At 42.0% G+C, this 22,064-nt stretch overlaps 1 protein-coding gene across 2 annotated transcripts in view; it reads left to right on the forward strand.

Moving 5' to 3' along the window:
• Positions 1 to 5,218: 5,218 nt before the first annotated feature.
• PPP2R2B (protein phosphatase 2, regulatory subunit B, beta) overlaps positions 5,219 to 22,064 on the forward strand; it is a 402,097-nt gene continuing 385,251 nt past the window's right edge. Inside the window, exons 1-2 of one of the 2 annotated variants that reach the window (XM_005885985.2) lie at positions 5,219 to 5,337; positions 5,458 to 5,535. In XM_005885985.2, the coding sequence (XP_005886047.1) occupies positions 5,486 to 5,535 (50 nt within the window). In that variant the 5' untranslated portion in view covers positions 5,219 to 5,337; positions 5,458 to 5,485. The remainder of the gene's footprint in view (positions 5,338 to 5,457; positions 5,536 to 22,064) is intronic. The other variant, XM_005885986.2, reaches the window with a different exon arrangement.

A 22,064-nucleotide genomic window follows, 5' to 3' on the forward strand; every position in this document is an offset into this window, starting at 1 on the left:
TATAATTGCCTCCCTGAAGAATGATTTAAAAATATTCATAGGAAAACAAATATATACAGCAGTCAACAAGGTAAGATTCACAGTGTCTATCATCCAATAAAAAATGACCAGCCATGCAAAGGAGAAAGAGAATATAACCCATAATGAGGAGAGAAATTAATCAATTGAAACTAACCCAGAACTGAGACAGATGTTAGAATTAGCAGACAAGGACATGAAAGGAAAAAAACTGTCATTATAACTCTATTACATGCATTCAAAAATTAAGTTGAGACATAGAAGAAATAAAAAAAGACTCAAGTTGATTAGTGGAACTGTTGTGACAGCCAGTCCAGCCAATTAACAAATTTCTTAATTGCCAATGGAAATGATTCAGTGAATGAAACACAGCAAAATCAATCCAATGATGATTTCACTATAATATCTCTAAGGGTTAATCCAGTGCAAAGGAAAAGTTTGATTTAAAAAACTGACATACCTATATTCCCTGCTTGTCCCTGTTCTTCACAAGTTCACTGGCAAGTTTGGGACATATAAGTGACCTGTCTTTACGAAACACAGTGGCAATTGCTGTATAACCAGGTGATACACAAGGCGCTGAGGTAGGGAGTAAAAAATAAAGCGCTCTCCTTTATTAAGTGTGGAGTCCCCTTATTTGTAGCTGTCTCTGGAGCAGCTGTGTCTCTCCTCTTTGAGATCTGGCATCCTACACAGGAAGGCTTTTACACCCAGTGGCGCATGTGCTTTAACACGATAGCCATTCACACTGAGTGCCTGCCTTAAGTGATCCTAGTATCCTCACAATACACTCAGAGAGGATTGCGCCGTTGTAGGCTCTTTCTATGTAGTTGAATACACATCTACAGCCTGTCTCACAGCTGATTGCAAAAGAGATTCTTCTCAGAGAAAATTTCTCTGGGCAAGGATTCTCATTCTCTCTCTCTTTCTCTCTCTCTCTGTCTCTTCTCTCTCTCTCTCTCTCTCTCTCTCTCTCTCTCTCTCTCTGCAGAGAGAAGCACATTGCTGATGCCAAGTCCATGAAAATCACTCTTTATAGTGGCCTCCCAATCAATAAGGAGCTTTATTTGCTGTGTGTCACACCCTCTATTCATTGTGTCCACACAGCCCAGTTGGCTCAGAAAAGGCAGCACAAAGACCAGCCTCAACTCCACAGGGCCCTGCAGGGAGAGCCTGTGCTGGGCCTAGGAGCTCGGGGACCTGGCTCCAACTCTGCTGTTAAGTCACTACTTGGCCTCAGTGTCTTCTGCTTTTAAATGAGGCGATTGGACCAAATGATCTCCAAGGGTCAACCAGATTCAGAAATCGGCTATTACGTGATACTAGGCAATGTCATCAGTGAGCTGGCTGCCGGCCTTTCAGTAGTGAGACTCAGGACCTGCCTGAGCCATCGTTGCGGGGGAGAGAGGAATGAGCAACTTCTGCGATATTTAGCCACTGGATCTGCACTGGCCTCCTAGTAGACACTGTTCCTTATTGACATCGTTACCATAGCAACCGGAGTGTCATTTGGCACTGGGGTTTAGGGAAGCTGTCAAGGTCTATAATTTAAGAGAAACAGATTTTCATTCCTCCACGATGTCAGCTAATTCTCCCAGTTATCCATTTTAGCAATCCCATCCACGTCCCTAAAGGGCATTCATTAAATCTAGACAGATAGCTCACCAATCCAGCACCGTGAGAGGCAGCCTGATGGTCAGAGAGAATATGCTATTGTCACCTTGGAGTCTAAAGTAAAGTAACTCTACCCTGTAGTGAGTTCTTTCCCCTCTGGGGCCTTGCTTCCTGACCTGCCCAATGGTAAAGATGGACAAGGCGGTCTCTAAAGTGGCCTCCAGCTCCAATATTCCAGCCAGAGGTTTGCAAATTGTCGGCACAAAGACCACATTCAGCCCGCAGATGTGGTATGCTTGCCCTGTCTTGTGTGAGCCAGAGAACATTCTAATTCTAATTGATGGACAAGTTTTAAAAATTTGGAGTTTTCACCTACTAATCCAGATTTCTAGCTTGTTTTGTCAGTCTGATGACGCTGAGCTGAAATCCCCCGTAGCAAGTCTCAGCTGGGTCTGGGTTTTCCAGGGCTCATCATCTCTATTCTAGAGCTGATCACCAGCTCAGGGCAAGTGTCAACTCCACTGAGCACCTTCCGCCCAGCCAGCTTTGCTCTTTTATATCCTGACCCATCTAGGCATTTGTGTGTTTTGAGCAGATGCTTAGCACTTGCAGGATAGAGATGGCATGGCCCTAACTCTCTTTACATCATGAATGTAGTCATTTGGCAATGGTGGTGGTAGAAGTCAGAAACTAGATCCAATCGAAGACTTCCCTGGACAAGAAACTGACAAAACTTTGGCTGCTTTGGTCTCTCATACTCATAATCAATCAGGCCCAGGCAACCATATCTAGGAGTTGGAACTCTCACTGACAGTACATTGGTCATGTGATCTCTTGCTCCGTGACTCACAGCAAGTTGGTAATTTTATATGACTTAGTTTCTCAAATATGAAACGGGTTGATTTCACACAGGGTTCCTTCTGAAGTCCCTGAAGCAATATGAAGAATTCTGCAAAGGCTCATATTTAAAGCTGCTAGGTGTGTGTGTGTGTGTGTGTGTGTGTGTGTGTGTGTCACGTGATCTCTTGCTCCGTGACTCACAGCAAGTCGGTAATTTTATATGACTTAGTTTCTCAAATATGAAATGGGTTGATTTCACACAGGGTTCCTTCTAAAGTCCCTGAAGCAATATGAAGAATTCTGCATAGGCTCATATTTAAAGCTGCTAGGGGTATGTGTGTGTGTGTGTGTGTGTGTGTGTGTGTGTGTGTGTGTGTGTTTCAGAGTTGTGTATGTCTGCTTACTTTAAGTACTGTTTTGAGATAGTAAGTACAAAGTCTATACCCAGAGTCATAACTAGTGGTAGGAACTGGGCCAGGACAAAAACCAGAGAGGACCTCATCTGTAGCCAATGTTCCCTAAGAGACAGATGCAGTTCCGGATCAATGGCAGAATTGGCAGTTTAAAGAGGGCCAGTGATAACTCACAGGAAAAGGGAGATCTAGTTTTTTTTTAAAAAAAAGTCTGATGTTGAAACCCGAGGCCAAAGCAACAAGTACGAGAAAGGATCAGCAATGAGATTGTAGCTGTGGTCTTTCTCTGCACTAATAAATGCTGCCAAATGCCTTCGTCTTCCCTCCAGGTGCTGACTTTATTGGGAAATGTTAGCCTTGGGTAGTCTAAAAAAAAAAAGTCTGATGTTGAAACCTGAGGCCAGAGCAACAAGTACGAAAAAGGATCAGCAATGGGATTGTAGCTGTGGTCTTTCTCTGCACTAATAAATACTGCCAAGTGCCTTCGTCTTTGCTGACTTTATTGGGAAATGTTAGCCTTGGGTAGTCTAAGAGGAGACATAGGTACTTTAATAATTGACATCCGAAACTGTGTTCCAGCTCAGCCTTCCCAATGAGATTCCAGTTCAAGCTGTGTAGCCCCTCTGGGCCTAAGGGCCCTCACTGTTGAATGGGCAGGCTGACTTGGGTACCCTGGGAATACTGGGATTTCATGGGCAGGCTGACCTCAGCAGACTGGGAATTCAGACAGCCTGTGTGGGTATCCCAGCTCTGCCACATCCTAAGTATAACTTCCATGAGTTACCAAGACTTTCTGAGTCTCAGTTTCTTCACCTGTAAAATGGGGTTGTAACAGTGCCCTCCTCATAGAGTGGCATGAGAAAGGGATAATCCACATAGAATGGTTAGCACAGTGCCTGCCTCATAGCAAATAACTGAAAATTTCTCAGATAATGTCCTTCTTCTTTATTACTATTGAACATTTTAGAATCTTTGCCAATAATAATAATATATCCTTTGTTGTCTTACTATGCTAAGTACATTCAATATCCACAAAATAATACAGATGGGTGTTATGATTACCACTTTTAAATGGAAAGACACAATTTCATCATGTTTCAGAACTTGTCTCAGGTCAGAGCCGAACTATAAACTCTAACTGCAAAGTGTCTGCTCTTGAAGATGACTCTGTGCTACTTTCACTCAATGTGCTGTCAACACCAGCGAGAAGGCATATGGGCAGCAGCTCTACTCTTGAGTGGTTGAATGAATGAAGGTTTCCGCACAGGAGTTCCAGAGAAGTCTGTGCTGCCAGTGACAATGGCTACTAAGATCTGTGTATGTTTTTAAAGGGTCAATTTGGTTTTGATATTTGATTTTTCTACTAATGTAATCATCCTTAAATTTGTACCTTCTCCCAACATTTCACTATGTAATATTCCCCTTACCTGTAAAACCTAGGAGAATTAAAGAGAACCACTATGCTGTTAAGAAGCACACTGGTGCCCTAACTGGTTTGGCTCAGTGGATAGAGCATTGGCCTGCAGACTGAAAGGTCCCAAGTTTGATTCCAGTCAAGGACATGTACCTTGGTTGCGGGCACATCCCCAGTAGGAGGTGTGCAGGAGGCAGCTGATCGATGTTTCTCTCTCATCGATGTTTCTAACTCTCTATCCCTCTCCCTTCCTCTCTGTAAAAAATCAATAAAATATATTTTTTTAAAAGGAGCAAACTGGCACCAGTACCACCCAGAAGGGTTCTGAAAAGGACTTTTTGAACTTGAACACATGTATTAGTAAATATACTAGTATATATATTAGTATATGTACTAGTATTGGATGCATATATTTGTAGAAACCAGAAGTCATAATAAGCCAAAAAATTTAAACCTGCCAAGGTCTAATTCAAATTTGCAACAGAAATCCCCATGGAATGAAATAGACCCCATTTGTCAGCAACTGACCCCCCAACCCTGTGTTAGCCACCCCGCCCCCGTCTCCAACCTCGTTTTGCTTTCCTCTACCCTCCAGTCAGCGCTGCCTTTGGCAAGCAGTCAAGAAGTGAACAAGAGAGATGGAAGCTCTCTGAGTATCTGACCCCTTGCTGGCCATTCAGCCATGCAAGCTGGGAAACTAGTTGTTGTTTTTTAAATGTTGCCTTTCTTTTCCTTTCACCCCTCTAAGGAACTGCCTCTTTCTCCTCCCCATCACCACAGAAGGAAAACAATCGCAAGCATTACTATTCCCATGAAAAGGGGCAGTCACACGGGCTGTGACTGCAGGCCCGCTGGAACTGCTCTAGGATGCTGCCAGGGACTGAGAAGGGACGCACTCCAATTGCTCCAGCTCACACTAGGCCTGGCATGGTCAGAGGAAGGAGACAGAGCCGTGAGGGGACAGGCAGGACGTGGTACTTGCAGACCGACCATTCTCCCAGGCCTCACTCGAGTCTCCTCTGTGCAAGATGATCCCTGGTGTGCGAGTCTCCTATTAGAAATGCATGCATCACGCTATGTATTTCTTTTCTTCTTGGCCTTTTAAGAACCACGGGGAACTCTTACCTAACCTGAGGTGTCTCCTTGTGTCGCTTTCAGGAATTGAGACGCTCACCCAGGACACACTATGGTGCTTCAGCCAAGTGAAAGGCACTATCGAGATTGGAGCCACAGAAGGTAGGCGACAGCCCCCCTCCCCCTTCCCCTGGCCTCCTTGGGGTTTGTGCTGGGTCCAGATTTAAAAAGTTTCATCATTGTGTCTATAAATGTAAATCGCAACACATTCCAGAGTAACATTCGGAGTTCTTTCTGCCCATTTTTTCCTGTTGAAGTTTATTGTATTCACACTGAAATGAACTTCCTGTGGAATAGGTTTGCAGAGAGAGAGACCAAAAACTAGGCAAGTCTCGTTTAGAATGGTCTCTGAGTCCAAACATTTCAAGATAGTCAGAGAGATGTTAAGTTCTCCCTCTGTTTTCTGTTGAAGATCACTTGCTACTACACATGAAGCACACAGGGAGAATGAAGAATTGAGTCTAGTTGTATGACTCATGGGTACTTTGGGTCGTCCCCAAGTCAGCATATAATTGCCATTCTGACTCTCAGGAGATATTCCTGTACCAGGACGCTTTACCTGGGATAATGCATTCCTTTTCCTTCTCCTGAAAAACTTGCTTTTAATTCTCTTCATTTTCTTCCTTTATAAGTCTGAGCTCGGAGACCTCCATGACTCCCTCAATGGATGTCTGCATTTCAAAAGAGCTGAATGATAGGCAGTTGGAAGGAACTAGAAGAGCACTTCTGGGTGTTTTAAATCAAGGTTTAGCTGTTCTAGTGGAACGCGGTACAGGTTGTCTGAGACAGATTTCTCCACATTGGTGGTAGGTGTAGATACCCGATGTGATGTAGCATGGGTCTAAAACTAATTTTAATGAGTGAGGACGTGAACAGTTGACAGAGTTGGACTTTAATATGGAAACTAACATGCATAAATGCATGTAGACTTTGGGGTCGTTCTATAGCATTGTAATTGTGAGTACAACATATTTTGAGCAAAAACTCTTTTGAGTAATTCGAAAGAGGTGTTTTATCTGCATTCTTAGAATTCATTTTTAGATGTTCAAAATAATAAGGAATACTCCAAAACCAAATGATTTATATGTAAAGAGTGGGAGAAAGCCCACTAAAATGAATTAATGACTAGGTCTATCTATAAAATTATACTTTTGTATGACACTGTTTTTCAGATGCTCTATCAATGGAGCTTTATAAATGAATGGTGCTCAGAAAAACCCTACAAAGTAGACAGAGCAGGCCTTATTAGGCCCATTTTATGCTCATCTAACCAAAAATACTTTTTAGTGACTTCTATATGGTAGCACTGTCCTAGGCAATGAAGATGGGAATGGGGGGGAAATGACTTACTCCCTAACCTCATGAATCTTAAGAAAACCGAAGCTCAAGTCAATCACGTTTTAAATCTTGGGTACAATTCAAAAATCACTTGCGCTTTTTGAACAATAGAGACTTTCAGATCTCTCAAGAACTACTGAGTTAGAGGTTTGAGAACCTGGGTGACACAGTGTGTTTTAATGAGCTACCCAGACAATTCTGATGCTATGGACTGGCTTTAGGGACCACCAGGTTAGATGACTTGTTCCAGGGTATCAGTTACTCTCAGACTCTGGACTTAAATCTTGCCTTTGTGACTGGCTCCCCACCAACTGTGGGAGTAGGATTCTGAAGGTCTACTCCAGCTATAGCTCTTATCAATTGAGGACTTACCACATGGTGAGTGCCTTGCTGAGTGCTTAAGACAAGTTAAGGTAATGTAGGTAGAGCATTCACCGCAGTGCTTGACACTTGGTAAGTACTCAGTATTTGTAAGCTACTATAAATATCACTATAATTAGATCTTCACTCTAATTTAATCCTCTCAAAAGACTTTATGAGAGGTATATTTATTTCCACTTTACCTATGAGGATATTGAAGCTAAACAAACAAGTAAGCAAACAGAAGGCTAAGTCCTTTGCCAAAGGATCCGTAGCTAATAAATGTGTGAGCTAAGTTCCAATCCCAGTCTATAGGATTCAAAGCTCCAGCCCTTTATGTATTGTTTTGAAGACAGAGTTCTCGGTTAGAAGTTTGGAATGGGGCCCAAGAACCTGGATTTTTATACATGCTCTCAGATGATCCTCATGGATGCACCGAAGGTGGGTTTAAATGTTTACTGCACACGATTAATAAGTAGCCTGTTTGAACTAACTGTGAATTGAGTCACAGAGTCACAATGACAATCAAGCCTGAATTTGGAAAAACCAGTTCAAAGTGGGTGAATAAAGGGAGGATTTGCTTAAGGGGCGAATCAGGTTGGAAACGAACACATTTCCCCTGGCATCTAGATTCCTGACATTATTGAACCTGCACTCATACTGTCCCAATGGCAGTTGAGTATTTGTTGAGTGAATGAATGAATGACTTTCACTTGGTGAAAGTCAAGGTTCTTAAAAATCAGGTTCTTTTTTAAGTTGGCCTGCTTTACCCAAGCTGGTTTTCTGTACTGATCAAAGTCAATAAATATTATTCACTTTTGCCTTCCACTTTACTTATTTGCATTAATGACTTTTTCATTCCATTTTTACCACTTTCCAGACAGTGACCTTGGCCAAGTCACTTAATGTCTCTGTGCTTAAGTTTCCTTTCCGTCTGCAAGATGGACATAGTCATACAGGTGTCCATTAGTGCGGCTGTAAGGGCTAGGTGAAATTTTAAAACAACACACACACACACACACACACACACACACGCACGCACACACACACACTAAACAATCTCTAGGTTGTTATAAGATGCTCAAATAGTATTTATTGTATTATAAAGGCAGGGATGAGATCGTTGACATGACAAAAAGATAAATATTTTAAAGCAATATTTTTAAAAAATCAAAATGTATGCAATGAATCCATGATGAACAAAATATTGAAATGTTAAAGAGAGACAAGACCAGGATTACTGATTTATTTTTCCTTTTGCTGCAGGTTCCAGTATGGCTTAGTGTGGCACTGTTACTGCTAATTTACTTCAATGAGTGTCTTGGGTATCAATTAGTAGGCTAGAATTTTTCACATCCCAAATTATTCAATAGGACATTAGATGAATTACACTATGAGTTCAGCAATGAACATTTAGTGAGGGCTTATTACATCCAAAGCACTTTGCCAGAAAGTGAGTTATAAAGGTAAATAAAACATAGTTTAAGCTTTCAAGGATTGCACCATTTAAGGGTAGACAGGAATTGGGTCATAATAATAAGGCATTACATCAATAAATATAATACAAGGCAAGGTGAGCTAAAGAGAAAGTACTTGACAAGAGACTATAGTTCTGTGAATACAGAAGAGGTAGAAATTTCATATATTTGGGGGGGACAAAGATGGACTTAATGGGAAGAAGGCAGGTAAGATAGAACTTAAATGATTTTTAAAAATAACATTTATTCTTCTCCTTTTCTGACTACTAAAACAACATGTTCTCAGTGTAGAAAGTTTCAAATATAACTTTAAAAAAATCAGAAAATCAATTGTAATTATAATTCCACAACCAATCAACAGTGGTAAAAGTTTTTGATACGCTTTTCTAACTTCTTGACTATGTGTATATTCATCAATTAATTCAGTCAACAAATAAGTACTATGTACCTGATACTGTGAAAGGGAGTGGTTAGTTTATAATGAATAAAATCAATATGATTTTTTTTCCACCAAAGGCGAGTCATCCTGGAAATACTCTTTTGTAAATAGATGTTTTCACTTAACAATATATAGTGATCATTTTTCATATTATGAACAGTAGGTATTCTAATTTCTTTATCCAAGTTTTCAAGATTTATAACAGCACTTTTAGGAACATCCCTAATAGCTCATCTGCATTTATCCAAGAAAGCTATATGGTAGAGCAGCGGTTCTCAACCTGTGGGTCGCGACCCCTTTGGGGGTTGATCGACCCTTTCACAGGGGTCGCCTAAGACCATCTGAAAACACATATATAATTACATATTGTTTTTGTGATTAATCACTATGCTTTAATTATGTTCAATTTGTAACAATGAAATTGGGGGTCACCACAACATCAGGAACTGTATTAAAGGGTCTCGGCATTAGGAAGGTTGAGAACCACTGTGGTAGAGTATCAAGAGCACATGTTTTACAAAAAAATTTGGCCTCACTTCTTATTGGCACAAAACAAATCACTGAAAATATTTTATGATTTCATTTCCTGATATGTAAAGTTGAGATAATAAACTCTACCTTAATGAACTGCTATAAGAATATAATTAGGCAGATATTTTAAACAACAGAGCACATAGGAAATGTTCAGTAGTTACAATTAGTTAATTTTTTAAATTCAAAGCATCAATTGTCTTTTAGAGAAACTAATGACTTACATATTCAATATAATTTATAATAGAACCTATTTCTCAAACTCTCCAATTTAAGACATTTAAAATTTGAATTTACGGTATCTTTTTTGTTGACACTTCTCTTCCTCCTTTTTAAAAACTGAGATAAAATTGGCATATTACATTTTATAAATTTAAGGTATACAACATGTTGATTTGATACTTTTACATAATTGACACTTCTTTGACTACTCAAGTGTCTCAGAAAATTTCATGAAGCATAAATTGAGACATAAAGAGGAGCTAAGTTAAAGTGATGTTAAAGTGAATAGCATGTGCAAAGGTCCTGAGGTTTGTACACTCAGAAAAAGAAAGGCCTTTATTTTGCTGAGGCATGGAGTACCTGCAGAATCAAAGTGAAAGACTAAGATGGAAAGGTAGGTGGGACCCAGGTTGTAAGGTGCTTGAATGACAGCAAATGAGACTCTACATCCTGGGCCACTGCAATTGCTGGGGCCTGGAAAAACTATTGCTGGGCCACACAGACCTAACTGAAGTCATGTCAGCTCATTTCAGGCAATGGTGATGCAACTGATTTATTGGGAAAGTACTATCACTCAAATTCATTTATTCATCCATTTCAGTATTAAACAGATATTTATCAACTAGCTTCTGGCTTAACTAGGCACTGTTTCAGGTTAATAAGACATGTGATATACACATAAAAAAAAATCATTCTCTAATGATTCTCTCTAGAGGCTTGAGCAACAAAAATGGTAGAAAAGTAGAAGGTCATCCGAGGTTTTAATGAACACTAAGACCAATATAAACAGGGTGGCATCAGAGAATTCTTGGAGGAGGACACTTCAGTGTGGGGCAACAGGGAAGGCCTCTCTGAGGAGGTGGCACCTGAGCCAAGGCCTGAAGGATGGGAATGTGCCAGTGTTCAAAGAACCCTACCTGGGTCATTGTCGGTAGTAATAAAACAAGCACTGTACAGGCCCAGTGCCAGGGAAAAGAGGTGGTATTTTCAAAGCACATACAAGAGCCCAGAGTGGCTTGAGTTGGGTGTGAGAAAGCTGTGTGGCCTGAAAAGAGACAGAGAGGTGGGAAGGGCTCGATTGGACAGGACCTTTAGGTCTCTTTACATAGCCTGGAATTTATTTTGAGAATCATGGGGCTCCTTGCCATTGAAGGAGCTTAACGATTAAAATAAGTTCTTTTCTTTTCTTTTTTTTTTTTTTTTTTTGAGAAGGATTGTTATTATTTATTCTTTTTTTTGTTTTTTTTTTTGGTTTTTTTTTTTGCTAAAAGTATTACAAAGGGTGTGATAATTTCTGCCCTCCCTTACCCCCCAGTATCTTATGTCCATTAGTTATGCTTATATGCATGCATACAAGTCCTTCGGTTGATCTCTTACTCCCCTCCCTCCTGCCCCCCAACCCTCCCTGATAAAATAAGTTCTTATCAGGATTCCGATAAGAGACACCAAGGCTTTGTTTGAGTGGAGAAGGTGCAGATGAAGGGAAAAGCAGGGACTGCAGACCTGTTGTGGAGATGATAGACTGGATCACAGAGGAAAGGAAAGGAAGGAATTAAGACAGCACTTGGTGTTGGCCTTGAGCAATTGGGTGGTCTGTGAGCACAGTTACTGGGACTGGGAAACCTGGGAAAGACACGTATTTGGGGATGTTAAAAGGGAAAGTCATCCCCTCTTTGCTCCTAGGTTTGATAGCTGGGTCTATGAAATAAACGGACAACAGGCAGATTAACAGCAGAAAATGTATACAAATTTATTTTTTAAATTTACATGCATGGAGGCATCACAGGAAAATAAAAAAAGTGAATACTCAAAAAGGCAGTGAGGTTTGAGAGCTTACATACCATCTTAACAGGGGAAAGGAAGGAGGGAAGTAGGCCTGTTGGAAGAAAGCCAGTGGTTTTTAGGAAAGATGAATGAGCCCTTAGGAAAATAGATGGGTGATGTGATCGTTTGTGACAAAGTTTGTCTGGGTGTGGTGTCTACCTCTACTCTCTTCTTCTGCTTAAAAGTCCATCTTCCCTGGTTGATGAACTTCTGGAGGAGAGAATTTATTACAGTTGAGTTCCTTTCAGAGGACCTGCCTTTAGGCAGGTAATGGGGGAATTCGGAGAGAGCCTCTCCCTGCATTTGCTGTTTTACAAGTGCTCTCAGCTCTAAATCATCAATGTACCAAAACAGCATATTTTGGGGTGGCCTGTCCTGAACTCCTTCCAGGAGAAAAATAATGAGCTTTATTGTGAGCATATTCAGGGTAAAATGGTAACAAGATAGTCAGGTGTAAATGCCCAGTAGGACATTATATGTATGAGTGTGTATGCTTCAGAGAGAGAACGTGAGATGGAGAGAGAAACTGGGGGAGTGGCGTGGGCATCAGCACATAGATGGTACTTGGGACCAGTGAACTGGACGTGGTCACCTACGTCATGCAGACCATGTTGGTGTGCAGCCAACAGACCACTTGTCCATGGCTCGAAGCTTTGAGTATTTTGCTGTGGTTGGGATTGTTCACGTAGTTTAATTCTTGGGAGACACTTACATGTGGAAAGGTTCACCATGTGCAATTGTTTTGCCTAGCATGTACATTTCACATAATATATGATTTCATCTCATGAAGTTTCATACTATGTCAGCATAGAAGCACTTTACATGATAGAAATTGCCCACTCTGGACATCATACAATTTCTTCAGATATGGTGTATGATTCTGCACATGGGAAGAAGTCAGAATTATCTGATGGGATTTGGGTGTATTGTTTTTTATGTTTGTTTGTTTGTTTTTCGGCTACAGCATGTAGTCTTTTCTTTTTCTGACTATAATTCTGCGTTCTGCAGTTCTTCCATATCTATCAACATAGTTCATGTCGTCTTAATTGTAGGAAATAACTGTGAAATGTATTCTGTTTTGCTCCATGGGCATAACCTTCTTTTCTCCCCCTACTGCTGAAAAGATAACTCATGTCCAGAGAAGCATGGGGTGTTGTATTGATTCAGTTCTCTAATGAGAGAAAAATGTCAATTTGGTTGTGATGTGAGGTGCGTGCCGTACACCCTAAACTAAAAGCTGATGGTGGTGAGTGGCCTCCTAGCAAAGAGGAGACCTATACCTAAAACATTTACAAGGCCCAGCTGGCATAGTTCAGTGGTTGAGTGTTGACCTATGAACCAGGAGGTCATGGTTTGATTCCTGGTCAGGGCACATGCCCAGGTTGTGGGCTCCATCCCCAGTGCGGGGGGTGTAGGAGGCAGCCTGTCAGTGATTTTCTCTCATCATTGATGTTTCTATCTCTCCCTCTCTCTTCCTCTCTGAAATCAATAAAAATATATTTTTTAAAAAAACTGGCCAGGCTATCTGATCTTTTCACTGATGTTTCAGAAATTCGGGGATTTTTTAGCTTTCCTTCCATGATTATAACTCTTTGCCATCACCAGAAAAAGAAATATATGGATTGGGTTGTCTCAAAGCAGTGTAAAGACTATCACCTTCTCATTTTATAGAAAAGTCAGCGACTGACAGATAACCATTCTTAGAAGTTTAAGCTACATAAGTGGCACAGGATGATTTAACTTCACCCCACAGATCTTGCTTGCCTTGCTCTCACTGAATGTTGGTGGGTGGCTGTGATAAGAACTCAAGTTTCAGGAAGAAAAACTTTTGTTCTGGGGTAGAAGCTTTCTGGATTGACAACCTCAAGCCACCAACATAGGGATATTAATCAGGCATTAATTTGAAGTCAACTTACCCCTAACTTTAACTGGGTTCAGCAACCCAGTTAGTGACTTTAGATCACCAAATGGGTTTCAAACCTTATTGTGCATGTGACTCACCTGGGGAACATGTTAAAATGCATATTCCCAGGGCCTATCCCTAGAGATTCTGATACAGAAGGTCTGGGATGGCGTCAGTGAGCTTGCTAATTTGACAGGCATCCCAAATAATCCTAACGCAGGTCGATCCAAGAGAGACAGTGAAAATTCTGTTCTGTCTTTCCTTACATCAGAGGGCTATGCGCGAGCAGAGCCCGCAAAACATCTGAGCCCATTTTGAGTGCTTTCAAAGGAAACCAGGATGCCAATGAACACACGATACTACACAGATTCTGGGCCCCAGGCACTGAAGGGAGTGAGAGCAAAGCTTTCCTCTGTGTGTCAAAAGGAAGCCCGCAATCTCCTCTTTCCATCCTGTTGTCTACAAAGGGATTTCCCAGCCACTTTCCTTTGTACGGGGCTCCTGTCCGCTAGAAGCAAAATTGGTCTGATTATGAACAAGTTGCCAGGAGATGAAAGCATTTCTCTGGGCTGTGATGGAGGATGTCTTGATACGAGAGCTGCGGGCTTGCTGTGCTCTGAAGGTGGCCTGGTGGGAAGTGTCGGCACGGGAAGCTGCGGGGCTCTGTGGCGGGGAGAGAAGCAGGTTCTGTGCATGGCGCTGAGGTCCGTCATCCTGTTCTCTCTGTAAGCTTTAGGAAATGAAACGTTTCTAAGCCAAGGAAGAGAAAAAGTTCCATGGCTGTTTATTTCACCCTGGCCCTAATGCCAATCACTTGAAATGTGTTTGATGAGCAAACATTTACTAGTATGGAGCACCTACTATGTGCCAGGCACCGGATTGGGTGAACAAGACACTGTTGCTCCCTTCCTGTAAGCATTTACCTACTTCGGAGGGATATCAATAAGTGGATGCCAATTACAATCCAGTGTGGGTGTGGAAAGTGCTAGAAAAAGAGTAAGCCACCCAACCCAATGCGCAGCGGGCTGGGGCAGGAACTGGGGAAGCCTATTGAGTAACTGGCAGCCAATTCGAGACCTAAGGGAGAACTAGGAATTAGCCAGGCGTTTTAGGCCATGGATCCAAGTTTTATTTAGGGTTCACTTGTTCCTTTAGGCAAATTACTCATCTTCCCTGGGCTATCTTGAGATGATGTTGAAAGGCTTTGTGAATAAAATCATTGAAAGAACTAGACAATACCTGACCACGGTAGAATAATAATAATGATAACTCTATTTCCTCAAGCATCACTGGGCTATATTCCATACACATAACTTTTAGTGTATCCTCTCATTTCATCTTTGCCCAATGATAAGATTGAGACAACTTTACCTCATTTTACAGCGGAGGAAATTGAGGCTCAGGAAGTTTAACAACTCACCCCAGTCACACACCTGTCTGACCTCAGCGTTGCCTTCTTAACCATGGTGACAGAGCACTCCTCAAAGTAGCCTGGCCCAGAGTAAGGGCTCAGTGAGTATTTATTGAATGAGTATAGCCTTCAGTAAGTAAGTAATGTCAACAAACTAAAAAAAAACTATCATTAATACAATAATGAATGTTTTTCTAGAGAATAAGAGAGCTCATTCAAGACAATCCATTACAAAACATACATAGCACATTTCTGCTTTTAGCACATGTGGGTCATTGATGTCTTATAAGCCCCCTGGGAGGTAACCAGAATAGGTTCATAATTTCACAGTGCAGATACAAAAGAGATAGTTTCCATATCACAGATAGTAGGTAGGTTAGTCCTCATGGAGATGAGGAGATTAAGATATATAGAGATCGTTTTAAATTGCCCAAGGTCTCATAGAGAACAGAAACCAAACTTTAGGATCAGAGATTTTTCTACTGGGGACCTTTCACTACACAACATGGATTGATGGCTTTGGGGTGGGGAACACTCCATTCCAGAAGCACTGACCAGGAATTTCAAACATGGTGGGAAATGCAGGGCACCTGTCACAGGGCCCCGATCACAGAGAAGTCCATCACTCAACATGCTTTCAGTTGCAACATGAAGATTCATTTCAAAATATCTGGAACAGCAAAAGAATGATTATCCCTTCCTTCATTCCACAAATATCTCCTAAGCATCTGTTGTGTGCTAGGCATTGGATGTGCAGCAGCAGGGGGAGATAGACAACAGATAGATAAATTAGAATATAAAATATAAAGATGTACATGCAATGGAGGGAACTAAGGTATACAGGAAACTAAGGGGATACAGGAGTGTGGGTCTTCTCTTCAATAGGATGGTTGAGACTTCATGCAAAAAAAATGCTCAGAAGCAGTGATATGAAAAAGGCAAGAGATCAAGTCCTGTTGGTGTCTGGGGAAAAGAGTTGCAGGTAGAGGTAACAGCCAGTGCAAATGCCCTGAGGCAAGAGCTTATCTGGTATGTTCAAGGACTAGACATAGGCTAGTGGGGCTTTAGCTGAGCGAACAAAGGGAGAAGTTGTGAGAGATGGAGACAGAAAGATGATGGCAGGTGGATGCAAGAAGGAGCCTTACAGACCATTGTAAAGACCATTGCACTTCTACCTGAGTGAGGCAGAGAGCCACTGATTATAAAACACTCTTTCTCGAAGCAGGTCGATCATGAATGATAAGGAACCAAGGTCAGAAGCAAGGAGCCCAGCAAAGCAGTTATTACACTAATCCATTTTTTTTATATAACTCTTGAGGCAAGGAGCCCCCGCAAAGCTGATGAATTTCCTGCTGAAGAACAGCATGGAGGGCTCAGATTCTCTCCACCTTCTTGCCTTGCTGCCTTTGGGTTCTCAACTTTGCTTCAAAACAACCACAGCCATGTGGGTATCACACTCAGACACAGCAATACCCAGGGGAGGGACATTGGGACTTAAAACAAACAAACAAACAAACAAAACAAGGAACATCCCCCCCCCACCCAGTGTCCCCAGCAAATTTCTTTACATGTCCCCTTGACCTCAGTCTGAGTCACATGCCCACCTCTAAACCAACGTTGACAAGGAAGTTAGGATTAGCCTAAGTGGCTTACACACATTGGCTTGCATCCAAGCTTGGTGTAGGATTGCCATCTCTGAGTGGAGGATACCACAATAAAATCTGGGCTTTGCAGTAAGAAATGGGAAGCAATCCCCAGTTGTCCAACAACAGCGTTCACTACAGGAAGAGGCACAGGTGGCTTAACCAAGTCTATTGCTAGCATTGGGCAAAGGGAGGTGGTTCATTGGCTTGCTCTACGTAGAACATCTGGCTCAGGCAAGCCCATTGCCAAGCTTCCCTGGACCGCCTTGAAGCTGGGGTCTGGGGGTGTGAGATTACTTGCCTTTTGTTTTCTTTTTATGGTGCTAATTAAGCAGGCTCAGCATCATCCCACTTATTGCCTATGTTTTTTGTTAATGGAATTTAAAAGCTGAGAATAAATAATTAAGCACATGGACACTGCAGGGTGGTTTCTGGTTTTGTGCTCAAGGTTTCAAGCAAGCGTATGCCTTTTTCTCCAGCATGTTTATTTTTAATTGTGTAGAGCTTTCTTTAAAAAAAGGAGAAGGTAGCTAATAATGTCCCTGGGGTAAGAATATTGAATTTCACTTATCCATTTATTCCGTGAATATGTATTGGGCAGTGTTGGAAACACAGCAACACTTGAAATCGCCAAGGACTCTGACATTCTAGTGGGTGAGATGGGCAATGAAAAACACAAGCTTACAGAGGCACCAGGTAACTTCAAAGGGTGACATGGGCTATCCTATATAATAAAATCCCAGCGGCCGAACGGCAGAATGACCAGAACGACCGGTCGATTGGTCGCTATGATGCACACTGACCACCAGGGGACAGATGCTCAATGCAGGAGCTACCTGCTGGTGGTCAGTGTGCTCCCACAGTGGGAGCGCCACTTGGCTGACCAGGATGAGCGGCTGCTCCTGTAGTGGGAGCAGCTGCTTAGAGGGCAGGTCCACAGCCACTCGGCTGACATGCAGGCCACACCCCTCACCAGTGCACAAATCCTGTGCACCAGGCCTCTAGTAAAGACTATAAATGTGGTGGCTGAGCAGGGGATGGGGGAGGCTACATTAGACAGTTGTTCTGAAAAGGCTTTTCCAAAGAGGTCGCATTTGAGTCAGGACTCAAATAATGAGTAGAAGCCAGGTTCAAGAGACTTGGAGTAGAACAGTAAGTGCAAAGGCCCTGAGGCAGAAGCAGTATCGGTGTGACCAGAAGGGAGGCCAGAATGACTGGAGTGGTGAGTAGACGGATGAGGGTGCAGAGGGAAGCAGAGGCGAGCTCGGGTGACGCTCTACAGGCCGGAGTCAGTTATTTGTGTTTCATTCTGGGTGCAATGGGAAACCAATAGAGAGGATCTTAATGAAGCCTGGAGCACCCTGATGTTTTAAGAACAAATAGTAAAATGGAGGACTTCGTCATTTGACACTCAAACAGTAGCCTAGGGCATTTCTCCTCCAGGGAGAACTTCAGTAACATAACCTTCCTTAGAGCTGTTTTGTGAAAAATTAAACCTCTCCTTTAAATTCAGACTTTTGTGCTGTTTGATTATTCTGTGCTTGCTTCCAACCTAGAGATCTTCATACCTCACCTCTTACAGTAAAAAAAATGATAATAAAATTTAAAAAATTGCCTGTGGTCTGGCGCTCACCGTGGTATCTTTGCCCAGGACCACAACAGGAACTTGTAAAATTTTATTTTGAGTCAGTGCCAGGCATCGTCGGGACCACTGACATTCAGGAGCCCATGGAACTGACAGTGTCCTTCCAGCTGTGGTTTGGAGAATGTGGGATCTATTTTTAAAATGTTACACTTCACCTCGGCATGGCATTTCCATAATTTTGTCAGCTTTTTTTTAAAAAAAGAATCATTATTACCTATTATTGTTTCAGGACTGATGTTTTTTATTACAATTGAAAGCAAACTTTCCCCAAATTATGGCACAAGCCATTTCTCAGGGTGTGCTGCTTCCTCTGCATCATTCATCAGATATGCCAGGGAGTTTCAGTGCTGACAGATCTATACAAGCGATAGTTAAACAGTAATGGTTTCCACATACTGATATGAAGTGCCCATGAAAACTGATGGCAGTTTTCTACAACTTACCACTCACATACGCTTCCGAATTTACATTGTTGTTATTATTCCGTGAGCCATGTAGAGTGCAGCTTTGCATCAGATGTACCTGAGAATGCGTCTTAAGTAATTTTCAGCTGAAGATAAGCTATGTTTAAAAATATACTGTTATTTATTAGCAACTTCAATAAATTCATGAAACTAAAACTGAAAACCTAATTCACAAAATCTATCCAAAAAAATTAGTATTACTTTATGACTTTATGTGAAAAATCTTTTCACATGAAGTCATATTTTTAAAAAAATTGATTTTTTTAAGAGAGAAAGAAGGAGAGAGAGAGAGAGAGAAACAATGGTGTGAGAGCAGCTGCCTCCTGCATGCCCCCTACTGGGGATAGAGCCTGCAACCCCGCATGTGCCCTAACTGGGAATCGAACCAACTGAGCCACAAGTCATACCTTGTAACCCTATTAGAAACCTGAGGGCACCAGGAAGAACGAACTTACCGTAATTAAGAGCATCAACTCTGAACAGATAGTCTGGGTTTGAATCCCAGCAACCACCACTTGCTATGTCACTTTGAATAAATCACATACCTTATTTTGATTTAACTCGAATTTCCTCCTCTGTAGCCAGGGGGGAAATAGTTTCTCCTTCGTAGACTTGTTGTGAGCAAACACAAACAATCCACAGAAAGCGCAGAACTCGACACAGAGGAAACGCTAAGTAAACATTAGCTATTCTGCTGATTGAAGGCAAAGATTACAAGGAAATGAGAATAGCCTGTCACTCCACCACCCAGATGATTACTTCTTTTTTTTTTCTTTATTGATTAAGGTATTACGTATGTGTCCTATCTCCCCATTGCCCCCCACCCTCCTACTCATGCCCTCACCCCCCCGGGGTGTCTGTGTCCATTGGTTAGGCTTATGCATGCATACAAGTCCTTTGGTTGATCTCTCCCCCTTACCCCCACCCTCCCCTACCTTCCCTCTGAGGTTTGATGGTCTGATAACTTTTTAATGTTTAATATTTGATAAGTTTGATCAATTTGTTTCAAAAGGAGTTTAAAATGTTCAGCCGACCCATGTGTTTACTAAAAGGGTTATCTACACCTGAGTGCAAAGACAAGCCTCATTTTTGGAAGAACAATAGACATCTATAGAAGATTCTAGGCTCGGGTTCTACAACAGAATGCAAAGCAGTTGAAAGAAAACTGTAGAGAGCTAATTGCCTCTACATCATCAACAAACATGGGCAATTCATTAATACTCATTACTCCTAATCAAAGTATTATTTGTCCACATGACGTTAATAAGAAAATAGGAAACTGTATGCTTTGAACATTTACATTCATAGCATGTTGGAGTTTGAAGGAAATTGGAAGATTACTTTTAATCTCCCCATTTTATAGATGGAGGAACTGGGGTACAGAAGGGAAAACGGACACAAGGAAAGCTTACTCATCCACATTACCACTCAAGGTCTCCACCACCCAGGACCCCCTGTAACGTTGTGGGGTGACATCAGCTCCCTGATATCCCTACGAGTTAAAAAGTACCATGCCTCTGGGAGGTCTCCACCACCCAGGACCCCTGTGATGTTGTGGGGTGACATCAGCTCCTTGATATCCCTACGAGTTAAAAAGTACCATGCCTCTGGGGCCCCTGACCTTTGGCCGCCACACATCTTTTAGATTTCTCTGACTGCATTGTATCAGCCTGTTTTCTTTCACCCAGATGCTGAAATCCTTCCTCCTTGCTTACAAATAGGTGCATAGGTATCAAAGGAAGGAAGACAGCTCCCCACCCATCCACCCAAAGGCTTCTGTGTGGCTCTTGTCTGACACTCAGGGTAATGGCATTGGTAGTGTCGTTCAGTGCTCTGTAGCTCCTGATGACACGCTCTTCACCCATCTTCAGCATCTTCTCAAATATCCCACTGACACACCCCAACTTCTCATGGGCAGGGGTGGCTTGGCAATGGGAAAAAATCATGCCCAGGAATGGTTTTCCTGAATTCCAATGAGGGCATTAGGAGAATGGCTGTCTAGCTTGTTTGCCTAATAGAGTGCCTGGCCCTTCTTGAAAATTTGCGAGCAATTCATTAATACTCATTACTCCCAATCAAAGTATTATTTGTTCACATGACATTAATAAGAAAATAGGGAACTGTATGCTTTGAACATTTACATTCATAGCATGTTGGAGTTTGAAGGAAATTGGAAGATTATTTCTAATCTCCCCATTTTATAGATGGAGGAACTGGGGTACAGAAGGGAAAACGGACACAAGGAAAGCTTACTCGTCCACATTACCACTCGCAGGGGTCCTCAAACTACGGCCCGCGGGCCACTGGGCAATTCATTAATACTCATTACTCCTAATCAAAGTATTATTTGTCCACATGACGTTAATAAGAAAATAGGAAACTGTATGCTTTGAACATTTACATTCATAGCATGTTGGAGTTTGAAGGAAATTGGAAGATTATTTCTAATCTCCCCATTTTATAGATGGAGGAACTGGGGTACAGAAAGGAAAACGGACACAAGGAAAGCTTACTCATCCACATTACCACTCAAGGTCTCCACCACCCAGGACCCCCTGTAACGTTGTGGGGTGACATCAGCTCCCTGATATCCCTACGAGTTAAAAAGTACCATGCCTCTGGGGCCCCTGACCTTTGGCCGCCACACATCTTTTAGATTTCTCTGACTGCATTGTATCAGCCTGTTTTCTTTCACCCAGATGCTGAAATCCTTCCTCCTTGCTTACAAATAGGTGCATAGGTATCAAAGGAAGGAAGACAGCTCCCCACCCATCCACCCAAAGGCTTCTGTGTGGCTCTTGTCTGACACTCAGGGTAATGGCATTGGTAGTGTCGTTCAGTGCTCTGTAGCTCCTGATGACACGCTCTTCACCCATCTTCAGCATCTTCTCAAATATCCCACTGACACGCCCCAACTTCTCATGGGCTTGGCAATGGGGAAGAATCATGCCCAGGAATGGTTTTCCTGAATTCCAATGAGGGCATTAGGAGAATGGCTGTCTAGCTTGTTTCCCTAATAGAGTGCCTGGCCCTTCTTGAAAATTTGATAAATTGCAAAGTGCATAAAAATTGTAGCCAGCACCAGCACGTACAATATCCCAGGCTCAAGGTCTGTCAGCTACCTTCTAAGACCTCACTTCTTAGAAGAGGCAGCATGACGCGGTGGCGAGGAGCACAAGCTCCAGAAATGCACATGCAGGTTTGCACCCCATTTAGTCTATCTGTGCCTCAGTTTCCCTATCTATAACATAGGAGCAATCATTGAAGCTACTTCAAAGACACTTGTGAGGATGAAATTAGCTAATATATATAGTATTTACAACACACCATGGAATCTAATTGGCATTCAATAAATGCTTGCTTTCTCATTATC

This window comes from Myotis brandtii, unplaced genomic scaffold (genome assembly GCF_000412655.1).
Source record: "Myotis brandtii unplaced genomic scaffold, ASM41265v1 scaffold95, whole genome shotgun sequence".
In the NCBI taxonomy this organism is placed as follows: domain Eukaryota; kingdom Metazoa; phylum Chordata; class Mammalia; order Chiroptera; family Vespertilionidae; genus Myotis; species Myotis brandtii.